Consider the following 22,755-nt stretch of genomic DNA (forward strand, 5'->3'; position numbering starts at 1 on the left):
ACAAAGTAAAGCTATACTCACAGCTGCCCATCTTTACGGGTGTAAAAGCTGACAGACTTTATCGTTGCTACGACCACCACCATGCACAGTGTTACTGGCACAAAGAGCATGATCACATGCTTGGCACCATATTTCAAGGTAAGTTCCTCGTCATCTTCTTCGTCCTGTTCCAGCACTTGTTGGGAGCCGCTTTGTGTCTGTCCGTTACTCTGAGACTCTGCGCGCTCATTGCTTCTCCTTTCATTGTTATCATTCTGTAATACAAAGGCCAGTAATACCATTACAGATGTGAGACATTCACAGGGCCACATAACTTAGAGAGTTTTATACTAAATTATTAGCATGAACTTTCCAACACAAAACCAGTGGGCTTATTATTGAGCATGGTGGAAAATGCTGCAGCAATGTGAATGCTATTGGGCAACATATATTCATCTTATAATTGCAGTAACAGATCCAAGTGAAGCAGGAAGAGGTCCAGCTGCTTAGTCTGTACACTGGCATTGGTGGTCAAATCGGAGCATGGATTGCTGCCTTACATGGAGTGGAACATGTAGCCCATTTGTCAGAACATTAGCATTACTTATTCAGTGACTGCTGCACTTGATCTATGGAGTACAATACAGTTCTTTTATCCTACATCTTAATGTGGCAGCAACCATACATATCCAATATAAACGGCTTCTCTTGCCATAAAGGAACACATACAGTACATGAATCTTCAAAAAAAGTATATTTTCTTCTTACTTTCACTCAGAGAGGCCACTACAGTGGACAGCCGTTTAGAAGCCATTATTGCCTATAGAAACACTCTTTTGACATCACTACTGCACGGTGTCCTCTTTTTTGATCCTCTACCAGTCTTAGAAGGTATGCCACCTAGTGGCAGCTTTTAATAGCTACAAAAACAATAAGGACAAAATATAATGGTGGAGAAGGTACACCAGCACCTCAGGGATTTCTGTAATATATTTTACTCAAAGATAGCATAGCAAAAAATAAAGTCTTATTCGCAAAGTGATGACAACTGGAAGCACAAGCAGCTTAAGCTGATTAAAATGATATGTGGCATGACTATATTCTGTGTGCAACTACCGCTGTACCTGCATGCAAGAAGCTACGTTACAGTGTCACAGCCACTGACACTGCAACATAGCACTCTGCATGCAGATATAGCCAGTCACACAGAATATAGGCATGCTGCATATCATTTTAATCAGCTTAATCTGCTTGTGTGTCCTATTCTCATCGCTTTGCGAATAAGACGCATTTTAAGGGAAAATGTAACTCGATTTGTAGCGTACAGAGGATAGATGGGCGTGGACACATCTGTATGCAAGATTTGTTTTATATAACATTTGTTATTTTGCCTGTTCGGCACTACAGTGTTTTGTGGTGCCTTACATAAACAATGATACTAGACCGGTACAGTCAGAGAACAAAACTAGAGCAATATTACACAGAAACCAGATTTAAAATAATTAACGGATAGGGACAGGGTCTTCCCTAGAAACATAGAGAGCAATAATGTTGGTAAGTAGATAGGGATCTACATAAGGACAGTTTGAGACCAACTAAGCCCCAGCAGTTGGTGTGGGACTAAAACCTGCACCTTTGTATTGATTGCACAATGGTAAAACGGCAGTCAATTTGCAGAAATGGGTTAAAGTCGCATAAGGGTCTTAACCTCTTTTGGTTAATCAATTCAATAATGCAATGTGATGCTCCAAGTAGGTGCTGTTATTATTATTATCGTTTATTTATATGGTGCCACAAGTGTTCCGCAGCGCCTTACAAGGTACATAACCAAAAAAGTGACTTACAGCCAGGCAAAGTGAACCATACAAGTGCAATAATTATTTATTGCCTTAAACAAGAGGTTCTCAAAGAGATCATACTCGGCACCAGAGAATATCTAATTCATAAGATAAAGAGCAGATCAATATCTGTGTAGTTCTCTAATGCCACTTCCTCTGAGCTATCCAATTTCTGAAAGCGTGTTTTTAGCATGCTGTGTTTTGAAAGAAAAAACAACACCAATATAGTTATGTATAGGGGCTACCAAGAGACTGTGAAAGCAAACATGACCTATGCCCTCTCATACTCACAGGCTGCAGCAGTAGCAGTGGTATGGATTCCTCCTCCTCAGACATAACTTCACATGTGGCTTAAGAGGAAGTTACAGACTGGTTCTAGTGCAAAACGCCCAGTCTTTGATAACAGACCTGGCCAGGAAATTGCTCTGTAGTTATGCATTAACCACTACACGTCCCCTAAAAGGTACAAGGCTATAAGCAGATATCCGTATAATATTTAAATAGCAAACAAGGTGAATTGTAGCTGAAAACTGCTAAATGACTTTTAATAATGTAAAGGGCTATCAAGTGTACCACTAAAGACAGTCGTCGGCAGCCCCGCACCCTTAGCTGAGGAATGTCACTGTAGTGCTGTTCTGCCCTTGTGACTGTGCTGGTGGACACATGCACCTCAGTCATCGATCGCCAGTGACTGGTCAGATTCAGCTACTGGAAGGTTTGCATGCCGTATGTGCACCTATGACTTTGGTGTCAATTTTCAACCAGAAGACTGTTAAAACTGTGTGATTCACTGTACAGTAACCCAGATAAACCATCAGTTTTGTTGATTAAATAGAAACAAACAGTATTTCTATTTTAAAGTATTGTGAATGCTTCCATCCAGACTATCCACTTTGTCCAATAATACCTTTAAGGCATGCAGACAGAACCCCCTGAAACTGGGCGCAAAAACAAACATTAACCTGTAAATAAATAAATGATTGCTAACAACTGCTTATAACCTTCCATTCTCATAAGACCTACTGACATCAAGGCAAAATGTAATAAATGCATGGAGTTTTAAGTAGCTTATAATATAATTGAAAGGTGCACAGTTGGGTCTTTGGTTCATCTCTAGGATCAACCCTGAGATATTACCCTAAGACCAGATAAACTGATCTTAGATGTATTAAAATATACATATTAAAAGTAGGGATGTGCAGGCTTGGTTTTACTCGGATTTACTCGGTTCTTATCGCCACTTTACCGCAAATTCGGATTTATTATATTGGCTATCCAAAACACATGATAGGCGATAGCCAATAAAATGCCGTTTAAAGATCCGAGTAAAACCGAACCCGCTCACCCCTAATTAAAAGGTGGGTACACTGAGTACACACTGACAGATATCTGCAGATCGAGTGATGGTCGTTCATACACACTGAACGGCCATCATCCGCTTGTGCCCTCGGGTCCCGGTGGCGTGTCCCGCCCCCTCCTTGTGGCTGCCGCTGCAGGCATATCTGTCCATCGGCTGTGCGACATTCACTGGCATATCGCGGGTACACACTGGCCGAGATGCAGCAGATATAGTGGCCAATGATCGGCCAATGTATCTGTCAGTGTGTACCCAGCAAGAGACCTTTGAAGCTTCAGGGTATTTGACATTAGTAAACTATTTCACTCACTATACCCACATCTCAGGGGCTACAGTGTGGGGATTTTAATCCCTCTGCTGTTTGTACATTTTGGCACATTAATGAAAAAATAAATAAATTGTTAGCCACCTCTTTGTTATAGCATGTGACAACATACAATACTTTATACTTGGACATCATATTGCCTTCCCAATATATCCAATTAGTGACCTGGAGTCCATGAAGACAAATGTTCATATTTACATGCGAGTCGGGCAACTCCCACCTCTCTGACGTTCTACAGTTGCAGCCATACGATGTAGGATTTACAGAGATGTCCTCTTACTAAGGGCGGATTGAGAACTTAAAGTGGCCCTGGAAAAAATTCTGAGAGTGGCCTCATTCAAATTTAAACTGTAGACATCCCAACACAAACAAAAGTGGTGCTAGCAAACAGCGAACTTGGCAGCCATACAATACAGAGCATCTTTGTGCCTGCCATACAGCACAAACAGCATCCCGATCAAGGGCCTAGCTATAGTAGGTGCAGAGAGTGCGGCTGCTATGGGGCCCAAGCCTCTCCCTGCACGGAGTTACACTGCCATCTCCTGAGCCCCGGCTTTTCTATTCCTACCAGAGTGCTACTGCATGGTATATGGGCCCAGAGCTGATCCAAGCTACAGCCATCTCTAGCTGCTGCCTGCATGCATTATGATGTCACAATGCCCTATATATAAAGGATGCACAGCTACTGGCAGCCATTTTGTCCTACTTTGATACTCTGAGTAGTCCCAATTTTATTTAGGCGAGTTTGGATAAAGACTACTGATATGAACTTTGGATTATATATAACAGCAACATCTTCAGAAAAAGAATCTGAATAACATCTTTAGGTAAGGACTTTATAACAATTTTTGGCCTGTCACCCTTACCGCTAAAGACACCTCCCTCCATTTTATCTGCAGTTTTTAATATAGAAACAATGGATAAAGCAAATTTGTCATCAGATATGATGCTGCATGATTTAAGATGGCTACACACTTGCCCAAGCCTCTGAGGATCCAACTCCAGACCAGACTGTTGACACAATCCTACTGGAGACCTGGACGCAGATTCAGCACCCAATATTTGCCTACACACCTCTTCAATTTTGCAGTAGATCTCAGACAGTAGGAGAATGGGGCTGCTACAGGGCCCAGGCCGCCTCAGAGTGTTGCTGCAGGGCATCTGCTGTCACTGGCCCAGCCGTCTCTGCCTCCATCTCTCCTCGCTAGGTGATTTATTAGTGAATCATAGCCTTCTTATATACCATGTTATATCATAAACATTTAGGATTAGAAAGACTATCATTTTTTTTAATCTATATATTTAATTTATAATGCTTAATAAATGGTAATTACAATTTATTTAATCATGTCAGCTAAGTAGACAGATTGTAAATGATCTAATATGTGCACTATCAAAACGGATAACCTACTGAATAACTTGTAGGGGTGGGAGCTTGAAAATTTTGCTATGGGGCCCCCATACGTCTTGCTACGCCCCTGATCACAGTGATCAGCATACAGTAGAGAGCATCTCAGTCAAGTATAGAGACCAGCTTGGTTACTGCCATAAAGTACAGAGATCATTCCAGGGACTGATACACATTAAATTCAGCATCCTAGTGACAACACAGCACAAACAGCATCCGAATTACTACCATACAGCAAAGACTGATTCCCATGATCACCAAACAGCACTGACAGCATCCCAGTGACTGCCATAGTGTACAGACAGCATCCCAGTGACTGCCGTAATGTGCAGACAGCATCCCAGTGACTGCCGTAATGTGCAGACAGCATCCCAGTGACTGCCGTAATGTGCAGACAGCATCCCAGTGACTGCCGTAATGTGCAGACAGCATCCCAGTGACTGCCGTAATGTGCAGACAGCATCCCAGTGACTGCCGTAATGTGCAGACAGCATCCCAGTGACTGCCGTAATGTGCAGACAGCATCCCAGTGACTGCCGTAATGTGCAGACAGCATCCCAGTGACTGCCGTAATGTGCAGACAGCATCCCAGTGACTGCCGTAATGTGCAGACAGCATCCCAGTGACTGCCGTAATGTGCAGACAGCATCCCAGTGACTGCCGTAATGTGCAGACAGCATCCCAGTGACTGCCGTAATGTGCAGACAGCATCCCAGTGACTGCCGTAATGTGCAGACAGCATCCCAGTGACTGCCGTAATGTGCAGACAGCATCCCAGTGACTGCCATAATGTACAGATAGCATCCCAGTGACTGCCATAATGTACAGACAGCATCCCAGTGACTGCCATAATGTGCAGACAGCATCCCAGTTACTGCCATAATGTACAGACAGCATCCCAGTGACTACCATAATGTACAGACAGCATCTCAGTGACTACCATAATGTACAGACAGCATCCCATTGAATGTTATACAGTACATTGAGCATCAAGGTGATACCATACAGTACATCATAATCTACATGGCACCCCAGACTTGTAGCATGATCACTTCTGGATGACATGGAACAGCACTCTGGCCATAGCCTGTGTCCAATGGACTTTGTGGAGACCAGCATGGGAAATCGCCATGCTTGAGTGTCTGTACACTTGGACCCTTTTTTGCCCAATGAATGTTATATGTTGGACAAGACAAATTGACTAGATCTACCAGTGAAGCCTACGACCAATCCGCCCTACTGCTTAGGTGTGCATAGTTATTCTAGTCTACATCAGTATTTTAAGTAATGGTTTCCTATCGTTTAGTAAAATTATCCAGTATTTTGGTTTAAGTTATTATAGAAGAGGTATGTTTTCTCATAACTTGCCACTAGTTAAAGTTCATATTTTGCAGTTTAGAGTATGAGAATGCCAAATTAAGTATCCCTGAATTAGTTTAATTATAATTGTATTTTGATTGCTGGCAATCTAAATAGTGTGTGTTTCGGTTAGTTTGATAAATGGATCTTCAGATGTTCACTGTTTGTTTGGATGATTAATATAATATTTCCCTCACCCCATTTAAGAGAGAGGAGGAGTCAATTAAATGTTGAGGAGGGGAGGTCTTGTTGGCTGGGATCCACTCTGCTAATCCCCAGAGGTGAATCCTCTAGCTGGTTGGTAACAGAGTAGACAGGACTTTCCTCTCTGTGAGGGAGTTTCCCAGCTGCTGGACACGGGGCGGTCGTTCTCCTCCTGTCAGCAGGTCCAGATTAACAAAGGGTTGGATGGAGCTTCAGCTGCAGGCCTCCACATAAAAATAGGTTTATCATTATGGCAGCATGATGATGACCAGTTGCATCAAATAGTCATCCATAAATCTTAACTATTACAGTGGTATTTCGAATTTATTTTTTTCCACAAAATGATGCAATTATTCTATTTAAAAAAAAATAATAAAATATAAAAAAAAAAACACATCATACAATAACAGTTGATACCGTATAAAAGTACATGACAGTCAAAGTAAAAAATACTGTCCAAAACATACAAAAATATTACAGAAAAAAATAAAACAAAGTTCCAAATAACAACAAGAGGAAAATAATATTTGAGAAAATTGTGGCAACAAAGTATTAGTGATATATTTAGTAACTGCCCTACCTAAAATGTGGGAGACCCTGTAGCAAGCACCTCCACATTATACCATGTGGTCATCTAACCACTTTTCTAGATAGTGGAAGTGTGACTAAATAGGGGAGCCAAATCATGAAAAATGTATCTGCTCGTGACACTTAATCCAGTCCATCTGGTATAGATAGGAAAAGAAAAAAAAACATTTTTGCCTGCAGGGGAGTGGGGGCGCTGTGAGCCCCTCAGCACAGCACAAGTCCAGGGGGGGGTGTGATCAGTGTGATTGCTCCTCCCCACAGGCAGAGGAGACTGCTGTGTATCACAGAGTAGTGTGCACTGGGCTACTGACAGGCAAGAGGGAGGGGTGGCAGTGTCAGACCCCTCTAACAAGCCCGGGAAGCTAGTGCCTGCTCCCCCCACCCTCTCGGTGCCCCTGCATATATAATGTATAATATCAATGTAGGGGGGACAGACATTTATACAGTACACAGTAAGCGCAGACTGTCTTTTGCAGCCTATTTGAATAGCAGACAGCATTCAAATTTGAATGGCTGCACACAGGGGAGTTACACCACTGGGCAGATAAAAATATTATTTGAGCAGTGAGTGCTCAGGGGCTGCCCCGAGTGTAGGTGCCTCCTCAGTAGTGAGTGCCCAGCCTGCTAACTGCGTGCTAACTGCAGTGTAGGTATCCCCTCAGCAGTGAGTGCCCAGAGGTGTGGGGGGATTAGACAAGGATCTGGAAGGGGTGGGCTGATCTGCAAAGCACACCTGGGGAGGGGTCAACCGCCATGTACAAATCATGTCAGTTTAAGACAAGCTTCAATCTTATTATCTGCTGAATCCTTCAGATAAGAAGCTGCTGGAACAAGCAATGTAGCCTTTTTGATCAGATGCGTTACATGAGCATTCACAGTAGGAGGTACCTCCCACTTAGCACATACCGAAGGTGGGAATAGGTACAATGATTTTATTCTCTTATCAACATAAAATCGCTCATCAGGGTTTCCCCATGCCTCCTCAATAAGCTGTTCAGACTCAGGAAATACCGTTTTGACCACCTTTCGGTGGTGATTAAACATTGGAGGCCTCTTAGTAGGAGTTGGTTCATCATCCTGAATATCTAGGACTGATCTAACCGCCCTCACCAAAGTAGTAACATCTACAGTAGATGGATGATCCTCCTCTCCAGAAGTAGATCCTGGAGAGGAATCCTGTGCATCATCAGACTCCTCTGATGATGCCTCTGAATCCATATGTTGAACAGACTGAGATAAAGACAACTTACGTTTAGGTGCTTTAGTCACTACCTGTTATCAACATTAGCTGGCGCCATACTCTGACTAAAATGGCTATTAACAACCCTAAATAGAGGAATGCCCATGAGGTGAATACATATGTGGACACCCTATCCAAGGAGGCATCGGAGTAGCCCAACGATCCACCACCTGCATCATAACCTGGGACAAAGGAGCAACCAAAGATGGCTCTTGTCTAACAACAGGTAAACTGGACGGGTAAGGTGGCTCTTTAAAAACAGACAGTACACAAACCCTCCTTATGTCCTGTGTTGCCACATATGCCGTACAAGATTTACATGAAACCAACACAGGTGGCTCCCCCTCCTGCTTCCCTTTATCTTTAGGCAGGTTTAAAGTAAAGGCAACAATCGCAAAGTAATGTGACATCCTTCACAAATTCTAAATGAATGAAGCACTCAGAAAGAAGTAATAGTGACAGTTATAATTGACAGATAGAAAGAAATCATAGTCAGTCAGCAGCTAGCAACAGTCACATACAATGCATATGTAATATAATTACAACGGGTTCAAAATAAACTACAGCAACGCAAAGTAATAGTAGGATATAGAGCACCGTATACCTTAACCAAAGGAGAGGTATACAGGGAGATTGACCCAGACCCCCCTGAGACCAACAGCTACCAGGTGCACTCCATGGACCGTGAGCGTCTCATACATGTGGAGGGTAGGCGGAGCGGGTGTGGTATAAGAGATAGACAGTCAATAGTTAGACAATGTCTAGATCAATGATTCCCAACCACGGTCCTCAAGGCACACTAACAGTCCTGGTTTTAGTGATATCCATGGTTGAGCACAGATGGAGAAATCAAATAACTGAGATACTAATTAAATCACTTGTGCTCAAGTATGGCTATCCTTAAGACCTGGACTGTTAGGTGTGCCTTGAGGACCGTGGTTGGGAACCCCTGGTCTAGTTAGACAGTCAATAGTTAGACAGGGAAAAAAGTTAGACACATTAAAGTTAGACATGTAAAAAGTTCGACAAGTACAAAAGGTCGACAGAGGGTTAAAAGTTCGACATGAAAATGGTCGACAATTATTTTTTGTTTTTTAGCCCTAATCTTCACCCTAACTGTCTGGGTAAGTGCCTAACCATAACAGTGGGGGTAAGTGCCTAATCCTCTAGTAAGTGCCTAACCCTAACCAAAAAATAAATAAATGTCGACCATTTTTGGGTCGATCTTTCTCATGTCGAACTTTTGACCCTGTCGATCTTTTGTACCTGTCAAACTTTTTACATGTCTGACTTTCGTCTGTCTAACTTTTAGCCTTGTCTAACTATTAACTGTCTAACATCTGGTGTCTATCTAAACATTGTCTAACTAATTACTGTCTGTCTATAGTCCGGAACCCAGCGGAGCAACACATGCATGCGAAAACCTATTTATCAGGACTGCGTCTGGGTTGGGGGAGGAGCTTCAGCAGGAGCACCTTCCTTCCTCCCTCAAGCTGCATTAACCAACCGGGTACGCTGGCCTCGTGGCAGCAGATATGCGTATGCTGCCGATCCCCGGTGTCAGACGATAAGGCCCCGGCTGGTGTAGTAAGGACGCGGACAATCCCTGGTACTTACAGCAGTGGCTTCTGCTGCGTCTCTACACCATAAGCAAGGACTGCAGCGCGCGATTCCCCGCAAGCGAGGAATCGCCTTACCTGACATCTCCAAGCATCCGGTGCAGTCCAGGTCTCAGCATTGCTGCTAGCTAAGCTGAGCCACTACCCGCCAAAATCACCAGAACAATTACTGATGTTGTGGCCCAGCGGAGGTAGATGGAGACGCAGTCCATGCATGTTAATACAGATGCTTAGTACTGCCAACTCAAGAAAACTAAGTAAAATAAATCATAAAATGAAAGTTTAGGGCTGCCTAAGCAGTACCCTGTACAAAAAGTGCATCTGAATCCTGCCACACCAAACGAACAAACTGAAGTCCTATGGCTAGGGGCGGGGCACATATGAGGACGACCCGCGGCATTCTGGGAGCCAAAGCTTTAACTGTTTGGTGCCTGGTCTTCCAACCATAACATCCCCATGGTATCCATGTGGACACTATGGACCTCGAAGAAAAGGAGTTATCTAGGTAAGTCTACCATAACTCTATATTCGTGTGGCTCATCTTTTCACAAGTGTGTTTCTGGTGTACGATTGTTCTACCTTCTCTTTCCTTCTCCTGCCTTTAGGCTTGCTAACTAAACTGAAGTCCTATGGCTAGGGGCGGGGTATATATGGAGGACCCTGGGCATTCTGGGAGCCAAAGCTTTAACTGTTTGGTGCCTGGTCTGTCAACCATAATATCCCCATGGTAGCCCTGTGGACCCCGAAGAAGAAAGTATCAGATTTTAATTCAGGAATGGTATGTAACAAAAACAACAAACCCTGAGAAAGTGATACACAGCTACAAGCTGAATGGGGAAACTTAATTCCAAGAAATGATTAGCTCATTTGAAAAAATACGGCATCACACTGCTCATAAAGCCCAATCACTGAAAGAACCTTTTGTTAATAGTAACTAAAGAATGTTCTTTTGTCAGATAATTACTATAAAAGTTAATTAGGAAAATAAAGAAAAAGGCAATTAATATGGAAAGTACACAGAGTCAGGAGGTATCTTGTCCCTACAGGCTATAGTCCTCTTCAGGAGGTCATGGGACCATTTGGAGGACTGGAGGCAGCACTGTATTTCCCTGCACCTACCTGTACTTGTATTTACTTTCCACAGCATCCTTTAGTAGCTGGGATTATTGTGCTGATCACAGCCCTGCCCACTGCTGACTCCATTCTCCACTGCCCCGCCATGTTGGACTCAACCTCCACCTGTGTCTGCAGCCACTTAAATTTTGTCTTACTTGTATGGAACTTCTTATAATAACGGTGTTGGGTTATCCTGTGGTTGTCTGACTAGTTTCAAGTTATTTTTATTAAGTGTTGCTCTATGTTGTTAATATTTGTGCCATGCTTCGCTCTATACACTGACCTCATCCTCTTGCTTTGATTTGTGTGTCATCCTTTGCCTGACTTGTGCGTAATTTAAAAAAAAAAAAAATCAGTAAAACACTTGATTTTTTTTTTATTAAATCAACAACAAATTAATAAGAGTTTTCTGGCTTCTAATGTAACATTGCAAGCCCCCACCGGAAGAAATAATGCCATTGCATCGGAAGTTTGTTCCTGAGAAGAGGCTCACCTGATCTTCGTATCACAGCCCTCCCACCATGTACATCAACACAAATGAGGGTGAGGAGGTGGATGGAGCAGTGAAAAAGCATGCGGAGAACAGGGGAGTGCCAAAGCTCTACACTCACTATGGGATAAATGTAACAGCCTGCGCCATGCAGGCATTAGAGAGTTCTCCGGCAAGTCTGCCTGATAAAACATTGAGCAGACACGCCGGAAACTCGCCGATGCCTGCATTTACTCCTATATCATAAGTAACGTGACTGTGGTTGCTATGGTCTTTGCATATTACCTAGTAATCTCCAAATCATTAGCTTGGGGGAAAAAAAAAAAAAGGAAGAAGACCACAACCAGGTGTCTTCTTACAAGAAAATATTGATTTGATTTGTTTTAATCTTACAAAAAAACATCACCACTATCTATTAATTCTACAGCAGCACCACGGTTTGTTTATTCTAGGGATGTGCAGGCTCGGATAAGTTCGAGTTTGCACGCCGAGTTCGGATTTTTCCCTCCAAAAAAAACGGAACTCAGAAAGAGGCAAAACGTCATCTTGCATGGACAAACATCATCATTCCTGGACTTTTGATCAACCCACAGTTTGCAATTGACTGCCCAAACCCTTGTGAAGCATACATGGACTTCTTTCAGTGATCTCAGGACTCATTTGCAATTTGTTGCAAACTGCCACAAATAAAATCAGCTATTTTTGGTTTGTGCATACAATGGGCTAACGGATTTACTACAATTTGCCCTGTTTATATAATACAATTACTTCGCCCATCTCATACAAACACATGATGAGACATTGATAAGTGTGTAAGAGACCAACAACAGATATTTACAGTTGTAGAAGAGATATATATTGGGTCGGCCTCATGTGTCACAACACACACCAAGGCTTGCCTATATCAGATATCTATCCATATACACACACAAGGGACGTGCAGTCAGGGTAGGTAGAGCCTCCCTGTCATACTCCTTCCACCATCATACTCCCTCCACTATCATACTCCCTGTCATGCTCCAGAATACACACACACACACGCGCACACACACACACACACACACACACACACACACACACAAAGAGTCTTTAAAAGAAACTCCTCATCATTACATATAGTGTTCTCCTCTATTCATGACCTATGTTAGAGGGCCCTTCAATTAATTTTAGACCTGGTCTAATTCCCTTAACTGTCCTTGTGTGATACATTCGCATTCTCCCTATGATTTTAAACACTGGATTGCTGTAGCTAATTGCATTTGTTTTAAAGCAAGCCAATTAAAGCAGTTACATTTTTAATATACTTTACACTCATGTAACAGAAAAAATTAGACAGCCGCCTCCATTCCCAGTACATTACCCCTTTCCCCCTGCATTTAATGGTATCTTGTGGTAGGGAATACAGACTGTAAGTTCCACTGGAGCAGGGACTGATGTGAATGGCCAAATATACTCTGTAAAGAGCTGCACAATGTGTGTGCTATATAAATAACTGGTAATAAATAAATATCTTCCGCAATTGAAGTACTACATATAAGCAGATACCTCCGCGGTCCATGTCGTAGAATTTGCAGTGAAGGTAGCAGTGTATAACGATTTAAGTAACTTTGAACGAGACTTGATAGCAGGTGACAGAGAGGTGGGTTACTCCAGCTCCGAAATGAACATTAAATTTGGATTTTCACGTGCAACAATTGCAAGGGTGTACCGCGACTACACATCAGGGAAGACATCCAGCGTGCGAGAACCGCTGTGTCTGACGAAAAAACGTGGACAGTGCCATCTGGCACATAATGTAACATCCAACCGGTGTGCACTGCCGCAGATAACCGCAATATGTAATGCTGAGCCACAAGTAACATCGGCGTTCAAACAGTGCAAGGTTCCCTCTTTTCTATGGTGTGCAAGAGCCGACGGCCCACTCATGTCCCATTGCTGACCCCACATCCAAGGCACTACGCATCAGCTGGGCTCGTGAATACCATCAATAGGCGCATGAGGATTGAAAGTGTGCAGTCTGCACCTACATGTTGAGGTTCCAACTGTTTTGGCAAGATGGATGATTACGTGTGTGAAGAAAACCCCACGGGACAATGGACCCCGCAGGCCAACAAGAGACCGTCCTGGGTGGCGGTGGCTCTGTTATGGTGAGGCATACATTAAGACCCCTGATACACCTGCAGACATCACTGACCGGAGGACAATACGTAACCATTCTTGTAGATCGCTTGCACCCATTCATGTCATGCATTAGCTCAGACGGGAGCAGGCCCTTTCAGCACAACAATGCGCCACCGCACCAGATTATGGCTAGAGGAGCATCCTCTGAGATTAATAATCATTTACTGGATTTGAACCCAATAGAACACATGTGGATGCAGTTCAACGTGTCATCAATGGCTGGGCTCCACCACCTGTGAATATTAGGGAACTGTAGACCATTATTCATGAGACCTGTTGTACACTACCTACACAGCGCCTCAGACAGCTTGTGGAGTCCATGCCCCACCATGTTGCTGCTGTAATCAGATAGAAAGGAGGACCTACACGTTACTATGCAGGGGTCTCTGTTTTTCTGGCACATGAGTGTAGATAAGTTACTTTTCAATAGGTGCACTAATAGTTTTTCTATTTTATTTGTCTTGGGTAGTATAAATGGTTAAATAATGTATATAAAGCCAGAATAAAACTATAAGTGCATCATATCAACTGTCCTCCTGTTTATTACGATAGTCACAAAACCGTACGATATTGCTGAATAAATCATCACCGCAGCTACTAATCAGCAGGCAATGGGCACCGAGTCACACGCAGCTCTGTACGAGAGTCTTCCCAAACTGCAGACACACAGCAGCACACACATGCAGCTTTGCTTAACTTGACCGCTTCTCTCAGTATGAAAAATAGAAGACGTACACTAGTGGGGGTGTAGCCTGAGTTGTGCATATGCCGAGGGGGCGTCCTTTTCAGATCGCTTGCACCCAGCATGGGGTAGGTGTAAGTGGCAATAAAAGTGATGACGGCAACGCTATAGAGGGCAGCGCGGTGTGAAGGCATGAAGATGTGCGTAAAGTCACATTAATCAGGGCCGTAGCTAGGGTAGTGCGGCCGGTGCCATGCACAGGGCACCACAGGTTAGGGGGCGCTGTTTGAGCCTGTCAAATTTCTGTTTATTATCATTCTTGCTTGTAGCTTCCTCTTATTTCATCCCCACCATCTCCTGGCCTCCCCTATCTCTTCCCTGGCCCTTCCCCATGAGGCCATGGCCCTTTTTTGGGTGCATTATGTACCTTTGAAAAATGAGGGGGCGCCAATGCTCTTTCTGGCACAGGGCACCAAAAAGTCTAGTTGCGGCTCTTACATTAACATCCCATTAGCAAAATGTTTGCATTCCAAATGCGGCCGCATTCAGAGTGGTGGAACGACTCAGGCCCACTGACTGTACAACTGAGACACAGGTATAATGAATTTAGCAGATTAGATGCCGATAACTTGACGTTTTCACAGATATTCTTCTCATGTTATAATAAAGAAGCAACGTCTAGAAACATTTAGTAACTAATACCATGTTTGCAGTGAGGCTGTCAGAGTAGTCTTCTGGCACCTGTCCCTGCTGCAGCTGAGTCAGTGATGCAGATAGTTCAGTCATTCTGGCAGGTGGTGAAATAAAGTCTACCTATTGTTAATTTAAGCCTGTGGGGGGGAAAAAACAAAACAAAAACACACAATAAAGTTATTTTAAAGTAGAAAAAAAAAAAAAAAAAAGGACAAAAGTAAGTTTCTTTAAGCTCCGAAGACAAAACAATCTAGTGCAGGGCTTGACAAATCCTGGGGGCCAGGACGACCAAAATTTTAGCCCTGGCCAGGTATACTCTAATAAAGCCAACTATTATATATAAAAATAAAAAATCTCCCTGGAGGAGTGCGTTTCTGTCACATTTATATTCAGTATGAGTCACTTCTCTATTCTGCCCGCGGGAAGTATAAAGAGGAAATGGAGACCGGACACAGATTGGCAGCGGCAGCAGTGAGGAACCGGGTGTAAGGCTCCAACTGTCACTGTGTGTCCAGCTCCATAAACCCCTGCCCCAGCTATGCTGCTACCAACATACGCCCAGGGATCTGCAGTCTGTTGCCGCACTAGATATGCCATGCCCCGCAACCACAGTGGATGTAATGATGGAGGCTCTGAGTGCTGGATGAAGAGCGGCTCTAGGGGGAGAGACAAAGGCTGCTACTATATGGCATGAAGGATGCGGAATCCGGCCGGGTGCTGCTGAACTCCAACAGAGGGGACAGCTTGCTGGTGCTCTGGGACCAGTGAGGCAGCCATGGGCGATGTTGGGACCGGGGGAGGCGTGCAGGAGGAAGCAGTGGGCTCACATGAGTTGGTTGAGAAAGCTGCTGTCTTATAACAGCAGCCAGAGCTACCGAAGGAACATCAAGTACAGGCGGCTGCAATACTATCTGTAGAATGTGCTGGAGAGACCACGGGGCTGTGTGTTTGTCTACCATGTGAACGCATAAGTGAATATAAAACCTTTCTGAGCTGTTTAGGAAGCTTATATACCCTTGACTGATGTGCTATATAGTTATGTCATTTTATGAGCTGGGATGCACCTGACCAAACGCACAATCACCTGGGCTGTAAGAAGAATTGGTAAATCTTAGAGGTTATTCTTTATTAACATGGTTCCCATAATATACCCATATACAACATTTTTGCTGTAATAGTTTTTTTTTTTTTTTAAATGTGTGCACTGGTTAAAGCAAAGTCCTAGGTTTGCACTTGAAGGCTGCTTAGTGACCCGTAATCGTCACACTGTGGACCAGGGTTCCTGTGTGCAAATATCAGCCAGGTACAGTAGCCTCTACAAGTGTGCCAAAGTGTGCCTCTGACCCTCCCCCCCTTCCCAAAGTATGCCTCTGACCCCCCCTCCCTTCCCAAAGTGTGCCTCTGACCCCCCCCTTCCCAAAGTATGCCTCTTTCATTCCCCCTCCCCAAGTTACACGTCTCATCCTATGTACTTACCCATTATCCCACACGTGGCATAAAATGAATTTAGGTCCCTACTGTGTAACAGAATATGAATTTGGGCTCATCCTGTGTGATCTATAGAAGTTTTCATACATTTTGGCGATGGTCTATAAGCTGGCTCCTAGATTTTACAAAGATTTGTCAAGCCCTGATCTTGATAAAATAGATGAGAACATGAGGGAGGAATCTAAGAACCAAATATAGGGAAGCTTTACTCCTTGTCATACTAGACATAATTATTGTCACTAGTTGAGAAGGGAATTGCAATGGTGGATGGAGCCTAGAAGAAATAGGTGGGAGCATTACAATGTAGTGTTCCACTCCAATTTTAGCACAAAGAAAGCTACGCAGTAAAGCAACATTAAAGCTGGAATATATAGGTTATGTAGTCTGGATGTAGTCAGCATTCTGGCGACCATGATGCCAACAGATGAAATGTCTGCGCCAAAATCCTGACCGCCGGCATCCCAAAGGTAATTGTCTGCCGTTAGCGGGAGGGTAGGGTTAGGTAGCGGGAGTTAGGTTTAGGGTGCGGGGAGGTTAGGCTTAGGCACCAGGGGGGAGTTTCGTTTTAGGCACCTGGGAGGGAGGTTTAGGGTAGGGGTTAGATTTAGATTTACCTAGTTTTCTTACGGGTGTCGGGATTCTGGCTGTCGGGATGCCACTGTCCGTATTCTGACCAGTAACATCCCGACCGCCGAGATTTCATACCCAACCCATTTGGTCCTGTGAGGTTCAGAATTTCAAAAAATAAGTCCCATTTAGTGCCAAATAATAGACATTTATACTGCGCTGTAAATTGTTAAACTCAAGGGGCTTCTCTGCGTGTTGGAGCTGAAATTTTAAAGCGCCACTCACATTCAGTGTAAAGCACACTGGGTTTTATACTGATTGCGAGTGCCTCTTTAAATTTTCAGCTGCAAGCCGCCACTTTGTGAACATAGCCTACAGTCTTTAAAATTAATTGTGTTCACCACTTTTTCAGCACTTAACTGTAGCATTTAAAAAAGGTACAATAACTCAAAATACGACAATGACAACATAACAAATTGTAATTACATTTTAGTGAAAATATTCTCATTTTACACAAAGCTTTGTTTAGTATATGATCCCCAGAAAAGAAAACATTAATACAATTCTATACTGTTATATAACTAAGAGGTAGCAGATATAAATTTAATATAATTTTAAAAACCAAAAAGAACAATTGAACAAACTTCAAAATTTTTGAAGTTGTCGTAACTGAACTTACAAACCCGACGTGCGGATCCAATGGTCACCTTCAGGGATCTTCGCCCAAGTTCTTATATTAGACTCCACAGCATGGCAGCAACACACGATTCAAGGCTGACCAGCCATTTACTGCTATGGAAGACACAACAAGAAAAAGGTTTGCTTTGGTTTTACTGCAATTATTAAACTCAGAATGAGACAGGACAGTCATCTGTTAAATCATGCAGAAAATCCAGGCAGCAGTTTAATACAATCAATAAACCTGTTACATTTACACATACTCTGCGCTGTGAAGGCACAGGATTGGGTGTATACGGAAGGATATGCATGAAAGCAGATAGGAGTCCAATGTCACTATTGCAAAACACACACAGGTCTAAACTTGTCATTTTCAATCACAGCTTTGTAAGGTAGATTGTGTTTCGCAAACTTAAGAGTGTGTTTTTGGGATCTCAAAAAACCCAACATGAAGGACTTGAATTTACCATTACAGTAGTTGTGTACAAAGGGGATGTAAAGTTTGGAAAGCGGGCCTCTCTCTAAACACTGCTTTGCAAATGGGCTGGCTAATCTATAGTAACATTATAAAAAAAAATTGTGTCTGTTTTTTCCAAGTTGGTACAAAAACTACTGAACCGATTTTCATGAAAACTCCTAGATATAACCTGCACTTTGTGTCATCTCAATCTGACAAGTTAAAGCTGAGCAATAACAAAAACAAACTTAATCAATGCAAGAGATAGTTGTGGCGCCATGCACGTGGCCGGTAAGGGGTGGGGGAGAGGTGCTTTGGACCCTCGTTCACTTGAATAGGATAGTCTGTACACAGGGCACACAGTGACATTGGTGTGAGTGGTGGGTGAGTAGGATAGGCTACATAGCAGTCTGTGCACAGGGCACACAGTGACATTGGTGTGAGTGGTGGGTGAATAGGAGAGGCTACATAGCAGTCTGTGCACAGGGCACACAGTGACATTGGTGTGAGTGGTGGGTGAGTAGGATAGGCTACATAGCAGTCTGTGCACAGGGCACACAGTGACATTGGTGTGAGTGGTGGGTGAGTAGGATAGGCTACATAGCAGTCTGTACACAGGGCACACAGTGACATTGGTGTGAGTGGTGGGTGAGTAGGATAGGCTACATAGCAGTCTGTGCACAGGGCACACAGTGACATTGGTGTGAGTGGTGGGTGAGTAGGATAGGCTACATAGCAGTCTGTGCACAGGGCACACAGTGACATTGGTGTGAGTGGTGGGTGAATAGGAGAGGTTACATAGCAGTCTGTGCACAGGGCACACAGTGACATTGGTGTGAGTGGTGGGTGAATAGGAGAGGTTACATAGCAGTCTGTGCTCAGGGCACACAGGGACATTGGTGTGAGTGGTGGGTGAGTAGGATAGGCTACATAGCAGTCTGTACACAGGGCACACAGTGACATTGGTGTGAGTGGTGGGTGAATAGGAGAGGTTACAGAGCAGTCTGTGCTCAGGGCACACAGGGACATTGGTGTGAGTGGTGGGTGAGTAGGATAGGCTACATAGCAGTCTGTACACAGGGCACACAGTGACATTGGTGTGAGTGGTGGGTGAGTAGGATAGGCTACATAGCAGTTTGTGCACAGGGCACACAGTGACATTGGTGTGAGTGGTGGGTGAATAGGATAGGTTACATAGTCTGTGCACGGGGCACACAGTAAAATTGGTGAGCGGTGGGTGAAGGTGCTGCTGCAACCAGTCTGTATAGAGTTGCTGGTCACGTGGGCCACTCCCACGAGAGGGCCCCTATGCAAAGCAATACAGCTAGAACACTTCAAATAAAAAAAAACAATGGCAAAATCTATTTCATTGTGTGCGAAGCTGCGGGCAACAGCTAGTATGCAATAAATTCTACTTGGCCTGCTAGTACAACATGGACAAAGCAGCTTCAGATAAAAAAAATCGTAACTCAAACGTTCCTGTCTACAAATGCTACTAGGTAATTAAGGCAATTAGAAATAGTAGTTCCCACTTCTATAGCCAAAAGCTGTTGAAATAATGAAATTTGTCCCTGGTGGGTCCTTATCGCCATAATAATGATTATATACATCTCTCACTAATGAAGCCACCACCATAAAGAATAAAAGCTAATGTTCTCATCAATCAACACCCAAAATCTCCTGTAGAATGTTTCCACAATACAAGGCTATGGAATATTCTGTGTAACATTTCTGCAATTAGTGGAAAGGATAGGCATGTGGCATCCCAGGTATAGGTTCCAATGACAAATCACCCTGCTGCACCAACATTATTAGTACTCTCCACCTAGCCCAGGTACTGTACTGTACTGTACTGTACTGTACTGTACCGTACCACTCCACTCCACTCCCCACCTAGCCCCTGTACTGTACCACTCCAGACATTAGTATTCCCCACCTAGCCCCTGTACTGTACCACTCCACTCCTGACATTATCAGTACTCCCCACCTGTCCCCTGTACTAATCCACTAACGACATTATTAGTACTCCCCACCTATCCCCTGTACTATAACACTCCACTCTCAACATTATTAGTATTCCCCACCTATCCCCTGTACTGCACCAATCCACTCCCGTCATTATTAGTACTCACCATCTATCCCCTGTACTGTACCACTCCCAACATTATTAATACTCCCCACCTATCTTCTGTAACAATCCACTCCCAACATTAATACTCCCCACCTATCCCCTGTTCGGTTTAGGGTTCCTTAGGGTCAGGGACTTAGGGTTAGGCACCCCCCGGGAGGTCAGGGTTAGGCTAGGGGGAGGAAGGGTTAGGCACCCCCGCAGGGGACTTCGCGGGGGACTTAGGGTTAGGGAGTAGAATAGGTTAGTGAATACTTACCTGGGGACGACCAGGATTTTCATCCTTTTCGGGCTACCGCTGTCGGGCTTTGAACCGCCGGCCAGGGATCCGGCGGTAAATCATACCGATTCCCTGTACTGTAATACCCAACTTTCTCTTCAGACATGCAAAACTGATTCTTTATATACAAAATCACAAATTCTGCTTTAAAAAGCAAAAAAAAAAATTGCAATCACGTCTGCCTGAAGTTCACTATTTAGATTAGAACATTACAAAATGAAAAGTCCTGTATACCTTTTCGCAGGATTAGGACTGCCGGCTTACTATGTCTTTACCGTTATTGAAAAAATATTTATACATTTTGCATTAGGGGTATTGACACAGGGGGATGAGGTCATAAAACCGACCGCAGGGATTCCGGTGCCGGAATCCCGATGGTATGTAGCAGGGTTAGGCAGGGCCGTGCAGTCCAGCCCTGTCATACTCCTGAGATTTCATATAAAAATGATTAGAATACTACAAAGAAGATATTAATAACTTATAAACATCTTCTTTGTTTATTGTGATCATTTTTATAGTTAAGGCTCACCAGCTTTGTGGAGCTCCTTGGGACTGCAGGGAGACGAGAGATGAGGCAGCAACAGCTCAGCCTCACTTTTGTATAGTCAGACGCTGCTTGTAGAGCTGGCAGCGGGACCACACCATGGGCAGTAAGCTGCACAGAAAGAGCTAATAGAGGCATACCTCTGAGTATGGGGACAATGCCTTGAGCACTGATGGATACCTTGGATGTGTCATGTGACCAGGAAGTGCACTGCAGTGTTTAGAGATCAGAGCTCATCAGCCCCAGTTGGGATCCTACCCTAACCCTCCCCTTAGTGGTGCCTAAACCCAACCTCCCACCAGTGGTGCCTAACCTCCCTCCGGTGATGACTAACCCTAAGCCCCCTTCCCACACCCTAACCCTCCCGGGGGGGGAGGGCTATCCCAAAACCTCCCCCCAGCGCCGCCTAACCCTAACTCCCCCTTCCCCTAGCCTGACCCCAAGTCCCCCCCGGGGTGCCTAAAACTAATCTCTCCCCCCCCCCCCCCATCAGCTAACAGTCCCATCGTTGCATCACGGATTGGAGCCATATATCGCACGTACATAAATCATGCTGATCGTGCAGCGTGTACACCAAATCTGTCATTTGCGATGGTTGTTCATTGCATTGTCCCATCGGCTGTCCTGCACAGCAGATGGGACAATGCAAAGAACGGCGCCATGCTGCTACATGCAGCATGGAACGATACATCACGCCGTTGTACACTGGATCATGTAGTGTGTATAGTGCTCGCAATGTGTCGTTACTTCACGCTGTTGTAATGGTAAATTTATCTGATAGATTAGGGACTGAAGCCGCAAATTACGGCAAGTTAGCCACCTACACAGCGATTATCAAATGTTCTGACCATCATGTAGCAAAAGAGAATGGCAAAAAACTAAGCATAGACAGAAGCACTTTATGGAATCTCTCAGGACAACACACAAACCTTACATACAATACAGCTCTACTGCCCTCTAGTCACACTACAGGGCCTTGCTACACTTAAATTAAAAATGAACTCCCTAAGCCAAAAAAGACTAATAGAAAGAGATAAAATTGTGAGAAAAAGTATTAACCAATCAGTTCCTGTCATTTTTCAAACACAGCCTATAAAAAGTAAGTTAGAAGCTGATTGGTTGGTGATTTATATCTCACAATTTTATCTCTCATCAAGCTTTAATACATATGCCCCTAAAGGCCAAATGTAATACGGTGAGAGTTTAGGAAATGTGAGTGAAAACTGTCACATTTTTAAACTTAGCCAATGTAATAAAGTCACAGAACAAGCAAACTCGCATGTTTTTCAGACTCAAAAAACTCCCAAGACTTAAACTCTCATCCAGGTGTTTCCGGTTTAGAAAATAGAACTCGATCAATTAGTGAGAGAGTTTTACTGCTAAACGCTCACATTTTCTAAACTCTCACCCTATTACATTTGGCCCCAACAGAGGTTCCTAAACTCGGTCCTCAAGGCATCCTAACAGTACAGGTTTTAAGTAGATCTATCATTCTATATTTATATAGTGTCAGTTCATTTGGGGTGAGCGTTCC

The 22,755-nt window shown here is 43.8% G+C and overlaps 1 protein-coding gene across 2 annotated transcripts in view; it reads right to left on the reverse strand.

Annotated features, from left to right (window-relative positions):
- Window positions 1-22,755, reverse strand: part of PSEN1 (presenilin 1) — a 67,594-nt gene that overhangs the window by 36,103 nt on the left and 8,736 nt on the right. For both annotated transcript variants that reach the window (XM_088471271.1, XM_088471270.1), the window contains exons 2-4: window positions 17,814-17,926; window positions 15,089-15,216; window positions 22-254 (exon numbers count right to left, since the gene is read on the reverse strand). In XM_088471271.1, coding sequence (XP_088327397.1) covers window positions 22-254; window positions 15,089-15,172 — 317 coding nt within the window. In that variant the 5' untranslated portion in view covers window positions 15,173-15,216; window positions 17,814-17,926. The remainder of the gene's footprint in view (window positions 1-21; window positions 255-15,088; window positions 15,217-17,813; window positions 17,927-22,755) is intronic.

The sequence above is a fragment of the Taudactylus pleione genome, unplaced genomic scaffold (assembly GCF_031769625.1).
Source record: "Taudactylus pleione unplaced genomic scaffold, aTauple2 ptg000113l, whole genome shotgun sequence".
Lineage (NCBI taxonomy): Eukaryota > Metazoa > Chordata > Amphibia > Anura > Myobatrachidae > Taudactylus > Taudactylus pleione.